Genomic DNA, 17,909 nt, shown 5'->3' with positions numbered 1-17,909 from the left:
CAGCAGGAAGATTCTCACCTTCAATGTCTTTATTGGTTCGAAGTTTATACCTTCTGGTGTTCTCATTCTCAGATGAAGATGGATCATCTGAAACCAAAATGTCATCTTCCTCACATTCTTGTCTCCAAGAGTCTCTCTTAATTTCATCTAAGTACTTCTTTTGATGTTCTTTATCTTTTTTAACTTTGTTTCTAGTATTCATAGATACCTCAAAATTCTTATGTGCAGACACCCTATCAAACTGAAGTGGCAGTCCCATACTTCTCATGAGTTCAGCCTCAGAATCAAGTTCACTTTCATCTGGGCCTACGTCTTTGCTGTCACGTGACTCTGCAGTGCCCTGGGAACAACCACCTTCTTCCCCTTCTGTAGCTTGCTCTCCTGAACTGTTGCCATCATCTTTAACATAGTAGCCTTTTAATCCCAAACTGCACAATTTCCGATCTTCCACAAACGCCCTGGAGCAGAGGCAGAGGATGCAGGAGCCCCCCCGCAGTTCTTCAAGGAAGAGACACATCTCCACCCCGAAGCTCCACTTCTCGCAGTACGTCGTGGCACCGCAGAGGAGGCGGCCACGCGGCAAACGGCGCCGGAAGGCCTCCCAGCCGCTGTTCCGCTGCTGGGGACCGAGGGGAGGACTGGAGGCGCACCAGGCTGCCAGGGAGGAATGGCAATATAATGTTTCAGGAGAACTCTGAGACATTTCACTGTGTTCTGATATTCTCTTCTTAGAAAAGAGGATATTCTCTAAAGTTACATAAGAATTAGGTAAGGATTATTGATGATTCTATCAGATATTAGGAAATCATCTGAATCCCTACCTCAAGGGTTTTATTCTGTACTCTGCCAACTAAAGCACTACCTAAATAAGACAACTAAACTTTAACGTGGAAGAAAACTGGATGTTTCAATGACAGTTAAAGCAAATACAGTACTATCCACCATTGTCTTTCCTCTAACACCCTTAAGGTCTTCTACTATTTAATACAAAGTAAACAAGCTATTTTTGGCAGCTTAGACACTCAAGAAAATGCAACTCAACATCAAAAGGCTGCATCCATATTTCAACTAGGAGAATATAATACAAAAAAGAGACTAGAAAACGTCACCCTTTTCAAACTTCAAATAATAAAAGTACTGATACTCTTCCATTCAAAAACACACCCAACTTTATTTAAAACTTGGAATAGAAAAAAGGGGGATGATTATTCTACTATGTGCCTGGAATTTTATCTCATTTAATCCTTGCAACAATGCTTTGAATTACTTAATCTCATCCTTCTACAGATGAACAAGCTAAGGCTCACAGTAACTTACCCAAAGTTATGTAAGTGGCCATGCTTCAATAAGACCCCTGGGCTGTCCACTCCAAAGTTCTTTTCATGGCATCACATAGTGTATATTTTACATTTCTTGCTTCAGACAGTTTTGCTTATGTTTTTTCTAATAGCTAGCTAAAGATTAATTTTAAATAAGTAGATGGCTTCTGCCCTGAGCCTAGTATAAACAACATTTAGTGGTCAGCATCTTTGTTGAAATGCCATAGTGAAGTCCAAAGGATGAATATATGATTTGTAAAAATGTGTACCTCTCTCCAACTCATTTCCTCTTTTAAAGTTAAAGGTTAAATAGATTCCAAAGCTTGTCCAGAAGTCAGGGTAGGAAGCATATTTCTGCTCCAAAAGATGCCAATCTACTCAGATTTCCTTGAGAGATACCTTATCATGGCATTGGTATTTAAGACTTCAGTCTGTTAGGTCAGATCTGAGTCTGAGTTTAGACTCCACCACTTCCTACATGTGTTACTCAACTTCTCTACATCTCATTTTTCTCACATAGACAGCCGTAATCAACTCATAGGTTTACAAGGAGCATTACATGAGATAATACCCAAAAAGAGTTTAGCAAATAAGCCATATATGTTGTCTATTATTCTGAATTAAGTAATTCTTTGACAGTAATATATACATGCTCACTTCAATTAAACTATCAAGACTCACAGATTTTGCTAAAAATCAGGTTTGCTGTAAGAATATTCCTCAAATTGTTTTGGTCAGATAAGGAAAGTGGAAAAGCCATTGAAGAAAATGAAAGAGCCAATGCAAGGAGAAAGACTCTTGTCACCTGCTTGCCTTTTATTTCTTCAGAAATTTTAAAAACATCTATACACAAAAACTAATAATTTCACATTATAAATCATTCCATTGTTACCACTGTTTTTGTTTCTTTTAGGAAGAGGTCTTCTTTTTTAATTATAGAGAAAAAGGGCAAATAAAACAAAGAAAAGGAGAAAATTAGCAAAGACATTACTGAAAATGATTAATCAAAAGTTAAAGACATTATTTGCCTAAAATATGAATATTTTAAGAAAAAGCTAAAAATAAACGTGATTAACCTCTTTGAACATCTTGCCTTAATACCAATACCATACCCTTAAAATTTTATCAAATGCCATAAAAAACAGAAACACTATTTAAACAGCAGAGGTATAGCAATGATGATTAATAATGAAAAATGCTTATCTATGCCTGTTGATATGTTTTCAGGTGATTGCCTATAAATCACCCTTGCAAAAGCAACTGCTTTCCCAAATATGCTAATTGAGCAAATATGTTTTAGAATATTTTATGGTTAAAACTTATGAGCACTAATCACAAGTGGTTAATCATTTCACTCCCTCATAAGTTATACCATTTTGACATCTTAAATTTGTAACTAATACAATATACTTTAAGAATGAATTAACTAATTCTTTCTCTGAAAGTAATAATTACCACATCATAATGCCAGACTGCTTTTTATTCTAAAACAGTCAGCTCAGTACATTTTATGTAACTGACCACTTGAGACAAATACTTATGATATGCTTCAGTGACCTGTAATACAGACTAAAGAAACAGAATTAGAAAGAAAAAAACTCCATGTCAAATTGATAAAATACAGGCCAGATCTTTGCCATTAAAAAGTACTGAGTGTTGGACTAGGGAAAGGAGACGACTTGACATGCTTTATATAACTTTAAGAAAAGGTTTGCAATATCTAGCAGTACAGAAATAAAATCATTTGCTAATGTTTTCACCCCGTTAGTGAAAGTTAAGGAACATAAGATTGACAGGAAAAGAATTAAAATTTTGAATCTTATAGCAGCTATCTATAAGATTATTTATAGTTATCTATAAGATTACAATATAATAATCATTTTCACATTTAAATCCCATACATACCCAGCAACCCATATTAACAATGTCTGCATAATGAAGTAAAATTATTTCTCTTTAGTGAAACATAAAGAAAACATGTTTAAAACTCCTTATCAATTATCAGGCTAGTTAATAAAAGCTGTAGTTTTAGAATTGTGAGGTGCCCCAGGAGTCAATGATCTGATCTACAAGGTACAAAATTCATCCCCACACATCACACACAGGTGGTGTGATGGTTCTGTCTCCTTCAAATAAGTGGTTAAGGATGCTAAGGCTTTCTCAGGCAGCCAACCCCACTCCTTTGTATCCTTCTCTAGAAAGTGCAAACTAGCCGGGCTTTCTAGTTAAGCCTATTTCCTTTGCCATATGGAAGATTTTAAATTATTTTAAAACAAGCATTATGCCTTTCCCTTAGTCTTCTATTTTCTAAAATCAAAAGACTCAGTTCCTGGAATCATTTGTCAAATACCATTATTTCCAGTATCTCCCATCATCTTGATCATCTTTTCCTTTATACATTTTAATATTTACTATTCTATGTAACCTAGTATTCAGAATAATATTGCATGTATGGTCTGCTTGCAACATACTACTACTATTTCCCATGATGAGCAAACTCTATATAATCATTAGTGCAATCTGACCTCGCTTTAATGTTTTTAGCAGCTGCTTGATCATTCCCTGCTCATACTGTACTTGTCATCAAACGAAATGTCTATAACCTACTCCCAGGTCTAGTTCATTGTATATTTGAAGAGAATTATTTTCCCAACCTAAAGTTTTAAATTTAACTGTAATTGAATACATGCACTATAGAAGGATACTACTTTGGCATAGTGTTATCATTGGTGTGTTCTGAATAACTATATAATATTAAGTCAGTTTTTCTAAAAAGTTATCTTGGTAATTTGTTAGCTTTTTTTCTTTTTTTTGCCTAGTGGAAACTGGAGAATTACCACCTAAAACATACATGGGTGGCTAAAATGTAGTTTATCCCTGAAATTAGATTCCAGTGAAATTTAGAATATAAAAGGAGATTCGCAGTATAAGATTAAGCTCAGGAATAGAACTGTAGGTTAAAGGAATAGGTTGATTCTTTTTCTACTCTTTGTAAAATATTTTCTAGCCCCTTGAGAAATACTAGCCTATACCTCTTGCATATACATCTTTGCTTCTCAATTTAAAATTCTCTAAATTTTAAGAGAGAATTAAGACTGAATGAACTAAATAGTTGAAAGTTACTTTATCAAAACTGTGTATCACATATTGAGTACAAACTTACTGCTACGATGAAATTTTTATATACATTATACAAAAAGTAGGTTGGTATCATTTATCTCCATTTACAGGTAAAGTGTAAAATCATGTGCTATGATGTCAGCAAGTCAGCAAACTGAACATCAGCTCTACAACTTACTAGCTCAATGATTTTAGGCAAGTTTCTTAATGGCTCTGAACTTGGATTTGTACTTCTTCATGTGTATTAAGTGGGAATACTAATAATTATTTCATAGGGCTCCTGTAGTTATTAAATCAGTTAACACAGACATATATGGTGCCTGGCATATACGTTCCAATTATGAGCAGGCATTGTATAGAAGGAACTCCAATCTTCACATTCTCAATCATTTATTCTAATTTATTTCAATATGTTGGTAAAGATATAACATATCGTCTTGCTGTTACCTAAGTATAAATTACTCTTAGTATGCTTAAATTTATGAGGTTTTTTCCCTCATGTTGAGATTTCAAAATGTTCGGTATATGAAGAGTTAGCTTTTTTTAAAAGAAATCATTTTCTTTCCAAGCTTAGCTTCTCTTCTCAATCATTTTTGATGGTTAGACTGTTGAAGAAAGAAAAGGTATCACAAAGCTTTTCTCCAAGAATAAGGGAGATAAACTCATTTCCATCAACTTAGGTAAAGAAAAATTAGACTATATCACCTGATTTAATTAAGGCTACTAAACATATTATATTTTGCTGTAATAATACTATTTCTAGGTTTACTGAAATTCAGGAACCATGTTTTTAGTCACATGTAATTCCACACCTGAAACATCTGAGATGTTCAATAGAGGTTGGGGGAACTGATAATATACTATGGAGAATAATTTGCTCATCATCATACCCAAAGGAAAAGCAAATAAATGTTTGTTCCTACTGAATATGTAAATATTCTTGTAGTTCAAGAATGAAGCTATTGTTCCTTCTCCATTCAGCCATGGCTGGAACAATGATGGTAAGAACAAATCAGGAAGGTATAAAGTCTCTGCGTTAGAGTCAAAAGATTTTCTTGGGTGCTTCAAATACCCAAGAAATAGATCAAAATCAAGTGCTTATACAAATAGATCAAAATTTACATTTTAAATACATCATAAAATTAATAAAACAAAGTGGATGTGATATCATTTAGGTGCTACATTTCTTACTGTAAAACACAAATTATCCACAATGCCTAATATGTACCTTCTGGAAAGTATTAAGGTAAAACAATCAACTTTTTAAAAATTCTAAATTCATCCATAAGATTATTTAAAGTGTACTCCTTTATGCAACTTGAAACTCCTTCCCGTTCCTCTTACTTTCTCCCCCACATACAATGTAAGCTGCTTATTAAAATAAAAAGTAAGGCAAATAGGTCCTCTGGACAAGAAGGGACAGTAGGCTATCAGTGATGGTGTCTATATTGTACAAGAATTCATAAAACTGAGAATTACTAATTAGGGCTTAATTAGAAATCAGTAAGAGGACTTCCCTGGTGGCGCAGTGGTCAAGAATCTGCCTGCCAATGCAGGGGACATGGGTACGAGCCCTGGTCCCAGAAGATCCTACAAGCCGCAGAGCAACTAAGCCCATGCGCCACAACTACTGAGCCTGCGCTCTGGAGCCCATGAGCCACAACTACTGAGCCCGTGTGCCACAACTACTGAAGCCCATGTGCCTAGAGCCCATGCTCTGCAACAAGAAAAGCTATGGCAATGAGAAACCCATGAACCACAACGAAGAGTAGCCCCCTCTTGCGGCAACTAGAGAAAGCCCGCACACAGCAACGAAGACCCAACGCAGCCAAAAATAATAAATACATTTATTTTTTTAAAAAGAAAAATAAATAAGACTAGTAAAGTTTATGATACTCCTTCAGAGTGTAAAATGTATGATAAAATTGTCAAATTTCACTTTCATTATCTATGGATAAGAGCAGCGCAGTCTCTTAAAAGCTGCACTGAAACGAGGAGGAAAAGCCTGTCCAGGGTTAAACACTAATTTATGCAAAATCCCGGTTTTGACAAGAATCCTGTCAATGTCAAGCAGCACATACACAGACAGCAGGACAGGCTGAAAAGCTCTGTGTCAGAGCTGGGATGGAAGTCACCAATTTATGAAGGCTGTTATAAACCATAGGATTTCAAAAGTGTGAAAGAAAATGATGGAAATTTTTATAACTTTGCAGGCAATACTATTAGCTTAAAGGGACTGCAGTTCTTTCACTTTATGAGAAAAACTAGTTTACTTTAAAAGACTTGTGAATTTTTCTGTTAGGGCTATATTGTAAGACTCTTAATACAAAAGTCTGTTATCCTAGCAACATTCAAACAGAAAAGAAAACTTTAACAGGAAATATAAAAGGAAAAAAATTAATTCAAAGAAAAAGATGGTACAAGGAAGCAGTTTCGGTTTCCTTCCCAACTCCTGATCTGGAAGTTCCAATCAGTAATTGCTGTGGCAGTCAAGGGTCAACAAACATCACTCTGAGGAAGTGAACAATAAGGGAGGCTGCTATTTCTAAATCCTTGAAGGAAAACTAAAGAAATGGAAACAAAAGTAATTAAGAACCTATGTGCCAGGCATTTCAGTCATTTGATGACTGAACAAAATATTTATTGAGGAGCTACTATGTTCTTTAAGACAACCAAAAGATTATGTATCTTGCCCAGGTTATGCTGGACTCTAAAATCCATGCTCTTTCCACACATCCCAGTAGATGCAGAGGCTGAAGGAGAGAATTACCTAGCATGTTAAACTTTTACAAGGCTTATATAAATAGATCAAAATCAAGTGCTTTCCATCTCATTTACATTTTAAATACATCATGAAATTATAAAACAAAATGGAGGTGATATCATTTAGGTGCTATAGTTCTTACTATAAAACACAAATTATCCACAATGCTATCTACTCGTAGCACCACCTACTATGAATCACTCAATGAGAGAATGAACTACACTGAAATGGCTACACTATCAATAAGCAGCTACTATACTTTAAATAAATTAGTGTTAAGTAAAGAGCTTAGAATAATGTTGGGTACAGCATTAAGTGTTCAATAAAGTTAGCTATCATTACTCCTTCACAAGTGTAAAGTTCCATTCTTTATGTCACATACAACACAGTTTTTCTTTTATTGGTTTGAGTCAAGCAATTTGCATTATTCTAGTGAGTTACAGAGGTTGAGAACACATAAGGCTAAACGAGCCTTGATGCGGCACTCTACATTTACAAAGGGATTTTACAATTATTGGTGTCAATAACCAATGTAATACAAAAGTGAGGCTAAGAATCTGGTCAATTAGCAACATGTTCATTTTTCTTCCAGTGAAGAAAGGAACCCAGAGGCAATCTTCTTTACTGAGACAAATCCTACTAGCTTACCAAATACAGTACATTTGTCCTTCAATACCCATGAGTGATTGGTTCCAGGACTGCCCCATCATATCAAAATCTGTGCGTGCGGGCTTCCCTGGTGGCGCAGCGGTTGAGAGTCCGCCTGCCAATGCAGGGGACACGTGTTCGTGCCCCGGTCCGGGAAGATGCCACATGCCGCGGAGCGGCTGGGCCCGTGAGCCATGGCCACTGAGCCTGCACGTCCGGAGCCTGTGCTCCGCAACGGGAGAGGCCACAACAGTGAGAGGCCCATGTACCACAAAAAAAAAAAAAAAAAAAAAAAAAAAAAATCTGTGCGTGCTTATATAAAATGGTATATAGTATTTGCATATAACTGACACACACCCTCCTGTAAACTTTAAATGATCTCTAGATAAGTTATAATATCTATTACAATGTAAATGCTATGTAAATTGTTGCCTGCATGCAGCGAAGTTAAGTTTTGCATTTTGGAACTTTCTATAATTTTTTTTTCAAATAATTTTGATCCGCAGTCGGTGGAACCTGTGGATACAGAGGGCTCACTGTAATTGCCTTTATGAAATTCATCCAACTTAATGTCCCCCACCCTTGGTATCCACAGACATGGAGACTCTTTTGAAAAATACTACTAATGAGAAGGAAAAGTATAATAAAGCAGTAAAATTCACCAATACAAATATTTTCACACCAGATTTTTCCCATTAACTATTACATGTTCCAAGACATTTACCCTCAGAGGCTTAGATGAATACAAACAATTCTGCTTTGTATATGTAATTGGCAAGTTTCTAAATTTACCTAAGAACTTATAATACATTTTAAATAAAGGATGTTCATCAATTTCATAATTTGATAAACCTCATAGTATTGTTTCTGTTTAATGAGTGTTATCACATTCTGTGGCATAAACTTTGAGACAGATAACTTTCCTAAGCTCTCTTAGGAAAGCTGAAAGTAAGTTGTTGAGGCTCTTTTTTCAGAAATCTTTATCAATATTTTGGTATGGTAGCAATGAGAAAGGGCTGTCCACTTCAATAGCAGAATAAGAATATTCCATGGTAGCTTATAAATTAACTCTGTGATTGTGAACAGCATACGTTCTTAACTGGTTTCATATTTGGATTTTGTTTTATAATTCCATAGCTAGCAACTCTTTATAACTGTCATGCAAAAATTATGATGAGCATTTAAAAATTTTTTTCCTTATTTAAAACTGTGTCCACGTTAGGAAAATCTCCTTCTGTACATAGGTCAGTTAATAGAAAAGTCAATAGGTTAGGTTTTAAGAGATTAAACAGGAGTTTAAAAATTTTCTACCTTATTTTCTTCTCTTCTCCTTACTGAGACAAGCCACTCTAAATGAACATTTTAGTAACTATCACAATTTTTTAAACAATGATATCTCTCACATGCTTGCACGCTTGCATACCCAAACACACACAGGGTCATTGTGTCTTCAAATGTTCAAATACCTAATTAACATTTTTATTTATTTAATGTATCACTACCTGGCATGAAGATTAGCTCAAGAAGGCCTGAAACTTTTGTTAACATTCCTAGGATTATACTAACATTACTAGCAAGAGCTTAAAACCATTTTCGCAGGGCATTTTCCAATAGTGAATTCTGCTGAGGCCCTAGGGCAATAACATAGTCATTATGACTGTGCAGACTTTCAAATATCAGGTCCTTAATGAGAACCTCTACTGAAAATAGGCTGAGTGGTTAACTTGTTAGTTTCTACTTAATAAACTTGTAAAGTTCTTCTCATTTTTATATCCACTTAAACTTTTCCTGCAGCTACTAAAAGACCAGAAACTGAGAATGAACTCTCACAGAATGCTTTGCGCGTAGTTTTACTAAGGGTTGAAAACTTCTGCTGTGAAAATACATTCTTGGTCAGCTTCTTCTCCCATTTTCCTGGGTGGTTTCTAAATCTTTACATCTCTCTTCAAAATTCCTCTCCTATTCTTGACCTCATTACTTTGAACAGATGACCTGCTTTTACTTGACAGAAAAGAGTTCATTAGTGAAGAATTATTCACCTTCCTTCCCTGAAACCCAGCTTACTCTCATCCACACCTATATTTACTTCTCTTTAGTACTCCTCAACATACCCAAAGTCACCCAAAGTGATCGTACCCCACTTTCTCACCACAGCCTGGATTTTTAAAAATCCTTACACCTATTTTTACAACCTCTCTTTCTCTCTTTTCTTCACTCTGCCTTTGATGTAAACATGCTTGGATTTTCACCCTGAGCTCCTTTACTCCTTATTCTCTTCTTCTATCCTCTTTATCTTCACAACCAAGATTCTATAAGTAGCCTAACCCTCATTTTCTTATGTCCCACTTACTGTCAAGAAACCACAAATTGTCATGCACATCCACCATTCCACTGAAAGTGCATTCTACAGGTGTAAGAACCTGTCAACTGCCAAATCCAACAGCCACTTTTCAATTCTCATCTTCCTTGACCTTTTCCACATTTTATACTGTGGATTAAGCATCCCTCTCCATCTGCCCAACCCCTTGTCCTCCTACCTCTCAACTGTGAAATTCCCTGGAAGTTGACCCTTGTCTTCGTCTTTTCTCTTTTTACACACTTTCTTTTTTCTTTTTACAAACAATCTCACCCATACTCTTTACTTTTGCCTAGACTCTGATGACTCCAAAGTCCCCATCTCTTGCCTTAACTATTGCAATAACTGGTCTCCTTGCTCTCTGCTTTCACTGAAACCCATTTTCTATACCACAGGAAATAATCTCTTAAAGCAAAATCACATCATAACACTCCCCTACTCCCAATCCTTCATTGGTCCCTATTCTCAGATATAAATATTCCAACTCCTTACTGTAACCCACCTGACTCCCCATCCTTCAAGTCACCTGCCTTTGCAGCCAGCCTCATCTGCTGACACTTGTTACACCCAACCTATACTGCTACCAAAATACCTCACCCTACCATGTCCTCCTACACTCTTTGCTATTCTCTCACACATTTTTTTCCCAAGCTAAGTCTTTCAAAACTTTCGAGACTCACATTAAACTTCATTCATTCAGATTCAACAAGTACTTATTGAAAGCCTTATGTTTCAGGGACTGTTCTGAATGCTGAAGTATTAGCTGAGACAAAGACCCTGTTCTCACATTGCTTTCACTTAGGGGTTGGAAGGAGGGGCAGGATATGCACAAAATAAAGCGGGCAAAGGGGATAGAGAGTTTGTGTGATGGTGCACCGCTGTTTTATAATACGATAGTTAGGGAAGGCCTCGCGTCTTCTATGAGTCAGTTCCTGACTGAGTTAAACACGCTTCATCTATGGTGCTTTACTTGCTGGGCTCCTCTGCTAGTCTGACTCTTTTAGTGTAGAGACTGCTCATCTATGCATTGCCATTGTCCAGCATGCAATCATTCTAAGGAAATGTGTTGTGCTGGGCACTGTTCTGGGTGGAGAGATAAAGTCACATAGTAAGTGCTCAAAAAGTTTTTTGAAACAGATTAAAATATATTTGAAATTATAAGTTAATAAGAAAACCTCAAATATAAAAATATCACTTTACAGTTAATATTTTAATAATGTATCAAAAAAACAGGGACAAAGAGTCAAAGCATCATAATTATATCCTAACATATTCCCAAAATTATGAATGTTAAGTAAGTACAGGCATACCTCTGAGATATTGCAGGTTTTGTTCCAGACCACTGCAATAAAGCAAATATCACAATAAAGGGAGTGACACTAATTTTTGGTTTCCCAGTGCATATCAAAATTTATATTTACACTACACTGTAGTCTTTAAATGTGCAACAGCATTATGTCTAAAAAAAACAAAGCACATACCTTAATTAAAAATTACTTTATTGCTAAAAAATGCTAACCATCATCTGAGCCTTCAACGGGTTGAAATCTTTTTGCAGTAGTAACATTAATGATAACTAATCACAGATCACCACAACAAATATAATAGTAAAGTTTGAAATATTGTGAGAATTACCAAAATGTGACACAGGGACACAAAGTGAGCAAATGCTGTTGGAAAAATTGTGACAGTAGACTTGCTCGACACAGGGTTGTCACAAACCTTCAACCTGTAAAAAAATACAGTATCGGCAAAGCGTAATAAAGTGAAGTGCAATAAAACAAGGTATGCCTGTACAGATTAAATAAACATTTCATAGGAGAAATGTATTTTGCTGTGCATTTGAAAGCACTTGGGAGAGACTGAATTCTGCAGTGTTCTGTGGACAGTGATTAAGAGAGAATTTTGCAAGGAATTGCAAAGTAGGTTGTATGGATAGACTGAATGAAGGTGGTAATTTGTATAGGTAAGTCTATTGGTTTAGTTGTAGGAGTATTTCATTTACGAATTATAGACAGGAACAAGTTCAAAGACCATGGTATTTTATCATGGAAAACCATAATCATGTTGTTGTTAACTTCACTGAAGGCAAAGGGCAAAATTAGAAAGAAGTTATGTTTTTATTGATATTTCTTTTTTTAAACTCCCATATTTTCAGATCCTTTTTGCAAATTTTAGGGATTTCTTTTCAAGACTAAAATTCCCTAATCATGATCAACTTTCTTCTTGCTAATTTTATTTTGCTTGCTGTTACTTTTTCAAATAAAAAATGTAATACAAAATTATAGAAAGTTTATAAAATTGAAAAATAAGTATATACACATATACAGAGTCTGTACATAATTCTACTACACTAAAACAACCACTACTTTGAGGGCATTCTCAACTCTATAAATTGCTTTCATTCAGTCATCATAAATATTTCCCATGATATTACAGCCTTCATAATGATCTTTTATCACAATTGTAAAATATTTCACCCAGCTGATGAATGATGCTTTATTTTACCATTCTTATTGTTAGGCATTTAAGTAGTTTCTAGTTTTTCCTGTTATTGCTGCAATGATCATCTCTCAGAAATTCACTTATTCCTTTGATCTCTCACTAGCAGAGATTAACAACTGTGGGATTGTTAGTTTAAAGGGAATGAACACTTTTAAGGCTTGGAAAAAAATCAGAAAGATCACACCAATTTACACTGCCATCAGCAATGTATAAAAGTACTCGTGTCACTGCATCTTTGCCAGCATGAACATTATCATTTAATTTTTTCCCATTAATTCACACATTTAACACTGTTATTGTTTCAATTTGCATTTGATTGCCACTAGAGTTCAATATTTCTAATTTTTAGTTAAGAAAGATGACAATGCTACTTCAGCAAGAAACCATATTGAGCATAAGTCAATGGTTCAAGGCTGTAAAAATAAAATAAAATAAAAATTTTAAGAAAGTTAATCTAATCATGACATGAGTAACTGTTATTGTGCTCCATGGTAATTAGGCATTAATGGCAAGCAGTTAACATAAGGGGCTATTATTACCATCATTGACACATAGCCAAATCAAGCATTCTTAGATTATGTGGGAAGGCTGGATCAAGTAGAACTACAAGCTCTCGTTACGGCCTCTTAAAGATCCCTTGATCTGAAACCAGATGTGATGCAGAAGGCAAATTCTTTCCTCCTTAGCTCCATGCAGGCTCTATCAACTGAACGCCCAGTAAAGACAACAGGTGTTATAAATTTAGTTTGACTGAGGGTAGGCTAGAGTTTACTGAGCATCAAAGATGAGGCCAAGTCAGATATAACTCAAAGAGCTGACCAAAGAAATGGCCACTAAATCCCTTGTCTCCTCTCTATGATTATTCCCCAACTTAGGATCTAGCTTATCAGTGAGATTTCAGAAGAATTTTTAACTCTGAACTATTTCCATCTCCTTTCCCACAGAGAAAAAAGAAAGGACAAGAGACACAATCATTTTCCCATTTACCCAATCAACGTTACTAACTAATGCAGAAGTGATCTGGGTAACACGATTTAAGGGACTTCTGCCAACACTGTGCAAATTTCCATGCACTGGAGATTTTTCGACGTTTTTAAGTGCGCAATTCTGAGAAGATTAAAGAAGAAAGGTGAGAGTGGGAAGGGTAGAAAGGGGCAACACAATCCACACTACAGTGAAGATTAATTTACCCAGTCTGGTTTAATATTCTTAGAATACTTAAGTCTGAAGCATGCAGAGGACAGGAATAAGAGTTTCAATATGGAGAGGATACAGGGAAAAGCAAAAGGAGTTGTCATTTTGGGCTGCTTTAAAAATGCATAGCCAAGGATACCAGACTATGGAAGAACTGGGAAGAAGAAGGCCAGGTTATGATAATAAAATTTTAAATTTCTATAGACCTTGGGAGTTTACAAAGCACATTTCCTTTGATCATATTACTTAATCCTCACAACAACCCTGTACTGAGGCTGAGACCCAGAGACATTAAATAACTTACCCAAAGTCACATAGGTAGTAAGTGGCAGAGCCAGGACTCGACCCAGGTCTTCTGACTCCTTCTGTGCATTTCCAGCTCCCCTGGAGCTGAAGCAGGGGCAAAAAGGGAGGTGGAAGTAATTTGCCCAAGACTAGCCCTGCCCTCTCCCCTTCTTTCAAAGGCCAAGCAGAGCAGACATTTCACTCTCTCAGTGACCCCTTTTCATCAAATTCTTTCAGGATAAAGCACACAGAATCTGAAAATGTTCCTCAGCCTTGGGTCCAAGAATGGCAACTGGCAGTAGACAATATCAGAAGTATTTTTGCCATTTATGTGAAATTTATTGGAACTTCAAAGAATAGCAATTATCATTTCAGAGAGCAAAACTTGTTCTTATAATTGAAATTATTTAAAGCAGTTTGTTAAAAAATTTTTGTTTAGCAGTTTAAGTCAAACCTTTTAAATTATACCATTATGAAAATTATTTTGAAAAATGCTTAAGAATCAAGATACCAAATCTACATTTAACCTACTCTGTAGTCATTTTTATCTTAAATACCTTCCCTCAGTCATTAATTTCATTAAAGCAGTTATAATCATTAGAATGAACAGAATATTCAGTCTTTTCATAGCCAATTTTAAGTATTTTTAACAAATCAATAGGAAAATATGCATATCATTTTCCTGAAATTTAAATCTTATATTCATTTCTAAATTATATCTGAAATGCTTTTATTGTAGCCTTTTATAAGTAATTTTCTATTAAAAAAATTTAGAGTTCTCAGTCTCAAGTTTCTTGTATCATTCCTTAATTTTTCTTAGGGAATTATATATTTTAATTTTAAACACATTCAATGAGAATTTTTCTTTGCTTTGCTTATTTCCTAAGAATACAAGGATACAATTTAAATGGACTGGGCATGTGACCAATGTTTTAGCATTTCTAGATCATTTTGTAATCAGCTCCACTACATCTCAGTCTCAAACAGTCTTTCTATTTATGAGAACTACTATCAGTAAGGCCAAGTGCTTAGTATGCATTAACACTAATCAGGGCACATAAAAGATCAACCAGGGATATCTTTATTTGTGCCCAAAGCTTTTAGAGGCTTTCTGAACTACTACTCTCAAGTTCTTGATCTGTCTCCCTTTTCTATTTGCTTTAAGACTTCAATTCCATATTTTAAAAATCTAATTAAGTCTAACATTCATTTGAGTACTGATGGTCAAATTCAGGAATTCTTAATATGATTCATATTAACTGATCACTTTATAAGGAAAAAAATACACTAGAATACTTTTCTCCACATTATTTTAAGCCTTATTTACTTAAATCTTTTCAAGATAAAATGCTCATTATATTCTCCTTAATCATTCATTAAATAGTATCAAAAATGGCTACCAACATTAAAAAAAGATAACAAGTCCATAAATTTTAGAATTTGAACCATATAGAAACAGAATGAAACTGACTTCTAGTATCTTACTTTGAATAATAAGCTCTTGGGTAAGCATGACCAGGAGGGTTGAGCCTAATTTCCCAATCACATGATCTGGGGGAAAAAATGAGCACACTTCAGGCAAAATAAAAATTCCCAAAAAAAGTTGTTAAAGTTAACACTAGTTTTAAAAAGTCAACTTTGGCCTTCCCCACTTACTTCCTTCACACCATGCCATTCATTTAACAGGCATAACAAAATTATAATCAAGAACCATGCCAACAATGGTTCCCAGACTGGAACCATGCCAGCCAGATAGAGGTCTTATTAATATTTATTATGTGGCTTCTGGAAGGAAGGAAATTTATCTTCTACTTGTCTTATATCCTTTTAATCCCTTGCATATATAGGCCAATCTATTTTCTAAAGTAGCTTTGTTACAAAAAGCACTCAGAATACTTGTGGAAAAACTATCATATTAAACTGTTACACTCAGGCTTCATGTCTGAAGTAATAAGGGTGACCACTAGGACTACATTAATCATTCAACAAATAATTACTGACCTCTTTCCACTGTTTCAGCCACCAAGTCAGTTCATATGCTCACTTAAAATCAAATCCCCGGGCTTCCCTGGTGGCACAGTGGTTGAGAGTCCGCCTGCCGATGCAGGGGACACGGGTTTGTGCCCCGGTCTGGGAGGATCCCGCATGCTGTGGAGCAGCTGGGCCCATGAGCCATGGCCTCTGGGCCTGCGCGTCTGGAGCCTGTGCTCCGCAACGGGAGAGGCCACAGCAGTGAGAGGCCCACGTACAGCAAAAAAAAAAAAAAAAAAAATCAAATCCCCTTAAACTCTAAAACAAATGGTACTTATAGTATATACCTACGGCTTATTAATAAAGTTCCTTTGCACTTTCACTAGCTATTATCCAACCATACATTCTGCCCTTGTTTATAATTATAAGTGCCTGGAAAGGATATGTTTCTTAAAATAAGAATTTTTTCCCTCTAGATCTCTCAAGTGAGCTCTGGAGTTAGATCCAAGATTATCAATTCATCTTAATAACTGTTACAAGGAAAATGAGAGATCTTCTATCTCTTGAACAGAAGATCAAGAGCAGTTAAGTTTAATAGTTTGTTTTCTCTGAGGCTTTTAACAAGCTTTTAATTAATTGAAATAATACTAGTCAAGGGCTTGAGAACACACTAGCCTATTAATAAAGGAGCAATACAAACGTTGAAACAAAACAGAATTTTTGGTATTTTAGGAGTCCTCTTTTTCATTTAAGAATGCCCACACACTCAGTGGAATTAACGTGCTTTGATACTTTCTTTTGATTCAGTAGCCAATGTCAGTTTAACAAAAAAAAAGGATTTCAGATTTTGCTTTAGGCCAGATTATTGGAGAATAACAAATACAATACCCAAACAAATCATGACAATGCCTTACTGCTGAAACATATAAAGACCACGTGGGTTATTAGGCAAGAATTACAGAAAAGAAACAGCAATATTATAAAAGCTACAATGGGAGTTTTCATGAATGAAAAATTTAAAAAGTTAATACATAAATGTGTCTAGAATTAGAGTTAAGTTAAAATTAAATTAAATGACCAGTGAGTTGTGTATAATTACATGTAAAAGAAGATCTCAAATTTATTCTTATGTAATAAAACACTACTACTAATGGCATAAGCACTTAGAAGGGACATAAATTTTCAGAAGTATATTTTGTCCTCTATTCATAGAAAGATAAAGAATCATGGAACATGTTTGAGGAAAAATTGCCTTTTATATATTTAGTCTCTATTTATAACATAAAAGTACAATATTATATTATTAAGAAGAAGTCTGGAACATCTAAAACAGTGTTTCTGAAGATAAATTTTCACCCTATTTTAAAAAATGTGAAATTTGAAAACTACAAAGAAGAAAAGAGGTACGATGTTTTTCAAAGTACCTCCTGTAGACTTTCTGTAACAAATTTTATACAGGAAAAAAAAAAGGGTACCATGAGCAAATAAGTTTGTGAAGCAATAAACACTATATATGTCTCTCTCTTGGAGATTTAAAATACATATTAATCTGTTACTGGCTCAAAGAAGTCCTGTAATCAAAAAGTATACTTAATTTTTTAACCCAGCATTTTCCAAATTTATTTAACCAGGAAACAGAACTAACCCTGAGCTAGATGGACTAGGCATGAAGAAGTATGTACAAAAAAATAATAACTTTTAGGGGCTTCCCTGGTGGCACAGTGGTTGAGAGTCCGCCTGCCGATGC

The 17,909-nt window shown here is 35.2% G+C and overlaps 1 protein-coding gene and 1 pseudogene across 2 annotated transcripts in view; both read right to left on the bottom strand.

Moving 5' to 3' along the window:
- LOC103077005 (trimethylguanosine synthase pseudogene) overlaps positions 1 to 703 on the bottom strand; it is a 2,691-nt pseudogene extending 1,988 nt beyond the window's left edge.
- The window catches only part of TDRD3 (tudor domain containing 3), a 113,284-nt gene that overhangs the window by 9,705 nt on the left and 85,670 nt on the right, over positions 1 to 17,909 (bottom strand). For both annotated transcript variants that reach the window (XM_007460476.1, XM_007460477.1), the window contains one exon: positions 17,587 to 17,589. In XM_007460476.1, the coding sequence (XP_007460538.1) occupies positions 17,587 to 17,589 (3 nt within the window). The remainder of the gene's footprint in view (positions 1 to 17,586; positions 17,590 to 17,909) is intronic.

The sequence above is a fragment of the Lipotes vexillifer genome, unplaced genomic scaffold, assembly GCF_000442215.2.
Source record: "Lipotes vexillifer unplaced genomic scaffold, Lipotes_vexillifer_v1.1 scaffold799, whole genome shotgun sequence".
In the NCBI taxonomy this organism is placed as follows: domain Eukaryota; kingdom Metazoa; phylum Chordata; class Mammalia; order Artiodactyla; family Lipotidae; genus Lipotes; species Lipotes vexillifer.
This window is presented reverse-complemented; position numbering and strand designations above follow the sequence as displayed.